At 51.2% G+C, this 3122-nt stretch overlaps 1 protein-coding gene across 1 annotated transcript; it reads right to left on the bottom strand.

Annotated features, from left to right (window-relative positions):
- Window positions 1-1662: 1662 nt before the first annotated feature.
- SOX1 (SRY-box transcription factor 1) lies at window positions 1663-2829 on the bottom strand. Its single transcript, XM_061629384.1, has one exon. It carries the CDS (start codon window positions 2827-2829, stop codon window positions 1663-1665), a length of 1167 nt encoding a protein of 388 aa, XP_061485368.1.
- Window positions 2830-3122: the final 293 nt, after the last annotated feature.

The raw sequence follows: 3122 nt of genomic DNA, 5'->3' as shown, positions 1-3122 counted from the left end.
CACTTTCGAATCAGGCAAGGGAGAAAGTCAGTTAAACCAAATTTCTAAGCATTAAACAACATTATGATATCTGTACCAACAAATGCATTATTTTAGACTAGAGTAACAGCATTAACGGTTCAAACAAGGTTCCTTGGTATTCCGAAGAAGATCGTGCTGGGTCAAGAGACAGACTTTTTTTAAAAAGGTGATTTTGTTCCGAAACAGTTTTCGGTACTGGTTAAAACTAATCAGTATTCAGCATCATAATTGTATCAAGCCTAATCGTGGTGAGTCCAAGACTGGTGGAGTTATATCTAACATTAGGACCAAGAAGGGGAAGAAAACTCTTTTACTAACTTAAAACAGAAAACTTAGTAGTGAGAAACCCTGTCAAGGTTTAGGTAGGCCTGTTCCATAAATAAACAAAATAAACAATTAATGCTATGGAAAGTATTTTAATAGGTTGCCTTCCTTAGCAATACTCAACAGATATTAAAATAATATCCAAAAACTACACCATTAAAAAAAACACCTTTCGCACCTCCTTTGCTGTTGTTGATCATAGAAATTGTGAAAAGTCTAAACCCAAATTGGGATTTTATGGTTGCTGATCTTATTATATTTCACGTTATATTTATACATATAATTAGTTTCCAATCTCTAGTTTTAAGGCATGCCATGAACATTTTGGATTTACTGGTTCCAGTTTCACTTTGAAATTGATATAACTCAGAATCAGACGCATCTTTAGATTTTTATTTGGTTCCCTTTTTAGTGGAAACGCTTTTTAGTAAACTATATACACATTTATGAATTCCCCTGTAATGCCTAAAATTAATTAAAATTATTCCACAATGCATTTACAAGAAAAATACAAAAAAAGTTAACAAAAGAAAAAAATGTAGACATAAACATTTACAAAATTCAGAATATTGTTGCTGGCAGCAAAAAAAACTTTTATAAATAAACAAAACAAAAGAACCCCACTTTATAAGAACTACAAAGAAGAGTTTAAGCGTGGTTTTGGATTTGCATCCCTTGGTGCTGTGTAATAAACGAGAACAGCTGCCCTCATCATCTTTGCTCTCCTTAGGCAATAAAACGTCTTCACAAGAAGCGACCCACAGGGTGACCAGTTAAGGCTTCTGTGTGGCAGAAAAGTTGACATCGCCTACATCTTTGAATAATTAATAACTGAAGTCATCTTTCTTTCTCTCTCTCTCTTGTGACCTCCCCCCACCCTGCTTTAGCAAATAAAAACGCTATGTGGCTTCTGGGTGAATGATAAATACTGTACAAAAAAAATCCCAGTTAAAACACAGTCTAAAACGCAACAACAACAGAAGGAAAAATAACAATCCCCCACTAGTTTCAGAAACTAGTCCTTAGGGAAGGCGGGGGAGGGAAGGAGGAAGTGGGGGAAGCATTAGAGCAATCTGTTACCTTCTCTCTTCATTATCCTCAGCATTATGAATATTTGTTATTATAATAATTATTATTACATCGTCATGAAAACATTTTCCTCTCTCTCTTGTTGTTCTGTACAAAAGGAAGTGGCTGCGGAGTGGGTGGCTGGGGTGGGCTTGGGCCAGGAAGATGGGCAACAGTGGCGGGGAAGGGGCTCCAAGGAGAGCGACTCCCTTTGGCTGGGGCGTCCGTTTGCTGGTCCGTCCGTCCTTCTCAGATGTGCGTCAAGGGCACGGTGCCGTTGACCCCCGTGCTGGCGCCCTGATAGTGCTGGGGCAAGGAGTGCAGGCGGCTTTGAGCAGCGGCCGCAGCAGCCGCGGCCGCCGCGGCCGCCGCCGGGTCCCCTCCTTCTCCTCCGGGCAAGTACATACTGATCATCTCGCGCAGGTCCCCGGGGCACGGGGCCCGCGAATGCGCCGAGGTGACAGGCGGGCTCACGCTGGGCTCGGATTTCACCAGGGAGCCGAGCGCGCCCAGTGCCCCCGAAGAGGCGGCCGCCGCCGCCGCCGCCGCCGCCGCTGCCGCCGAGTTCTGGTGGGGCTGAGCGCCGTACGAGATGCCGCCGTAGGCCGACGGCGAGACGCTCATGTAGCCCTGCGAGTTGGAGATGGGGCTGTACTGGAGGGCGCCCATGTCGTAGCGGTGCATGGGCTGCGGGTTGTGCGGGTGCGGGTGGTGCGCGTGGGCGTGCGGGTGCGCTCCGCTGCCGGGGTGCTGGCTGTAGGCAAGCTGCGCCTCCTGCATCATCGCCGCCGCCGCCGCCGCCGCCGCCACCGAGCCCGGATAGGCTCCGTTGGCCCAGCCGTTCATGTGTGGGTAGCCCCCACCGCCCCCGCCGCCGCCCCCGCCACCCCCAGGGCCGCCGCCGCCAGGGCTCTCCAAGCGCTGGCCGACGCCGGCAGGGCTCACTCCAACTCCCATGGCCACCGGAGGGCCGCCCCCGGGGCCGCCGGCGCCCAGCAGCCCGCCGGCCAGCGAGTACTTGTCCTTCTTGAGCAAAGTCTTGGTCTTCCTCCTGGGCCGGTATTTATAATCCGGGTGCTCCTTCATGTGCAGCGCCCGCAGCCGCTTGGCCTCGTCGATAAAGGGTCTCTTCTCGGCCTCGGACATGACTTTCCACTCGGCCCCCAGGCGCTTGGAGATCTCCGAGTTGTGCATCTTGGGATTCTCCTGGGCCATCTTCCGCCGCTGGCCCCGCGACCAAACCATGAAGGCGTTCATGGGCCTCTTGACCCGGTCTTGGTTGGCTTTGGGGCCCCCGCCGCCACCACCGCCGCCACCACCGCCGCCTCCTCCTGCTCCGGTTTGGCCCGATAGGTTGGTGGCGACCTGGGCTCCACCGGGGGAGTGCATGTCCGTTTCCATCATCATGCTATACATTCGTGCAGCTTTCTGGGGGCCACCGGGCTCCACAACGTCAAAACATAGAGCGAAGGAGAAGTGCGCGTGGAGGAGAGAGGGAGAAAGGGGCGAAAAGAAACAAACAACCAGAACGACTCCGAGCGGGAAATAGGAGGTGCCGAGGAGAAGTAAATTATATAAGAGTTCACAACGACGATCAAGGGTTAGGAGGGGGGAGGTAACGGGGGTGGGGAGTTGTTTTCTTCTTGAGCCCGAAGAAAGAGCTAAAGCGCGCGCGCGGGAATCTCCTCAGGCGGCAAAACTTTCTCCCT

The sequence above is a fragment of the Rhineura floridana genome, chromosome 5 (genome assembly GCF_030035675.1).
Source record: "Rhineura floridana isolate rRhiFlo1 chromosome 5, rRhiFlo1.hap2, whole genome shotgun sequence".
In the NCBI taxonomy this organism is placed as follows: Eukaryota; Metazoa; Chordata; class Lepidosauria; order Squamata; family Rhineuridae; genus Rhineura; species Rhineura floridana.
This window is presented reverse-complemented; position numbering and strand designations above follow the sequence as displayed.

Bases quoted from the DNA above. Each gene is read 5' to 3' on its own strand.
- SOX1 (XM_061629384.1), bottom strand. From the start codon at position 2,829: ATGTATAGCATGATGATGGAAACGGACATGCACTCCCCCGGTGGAGCC.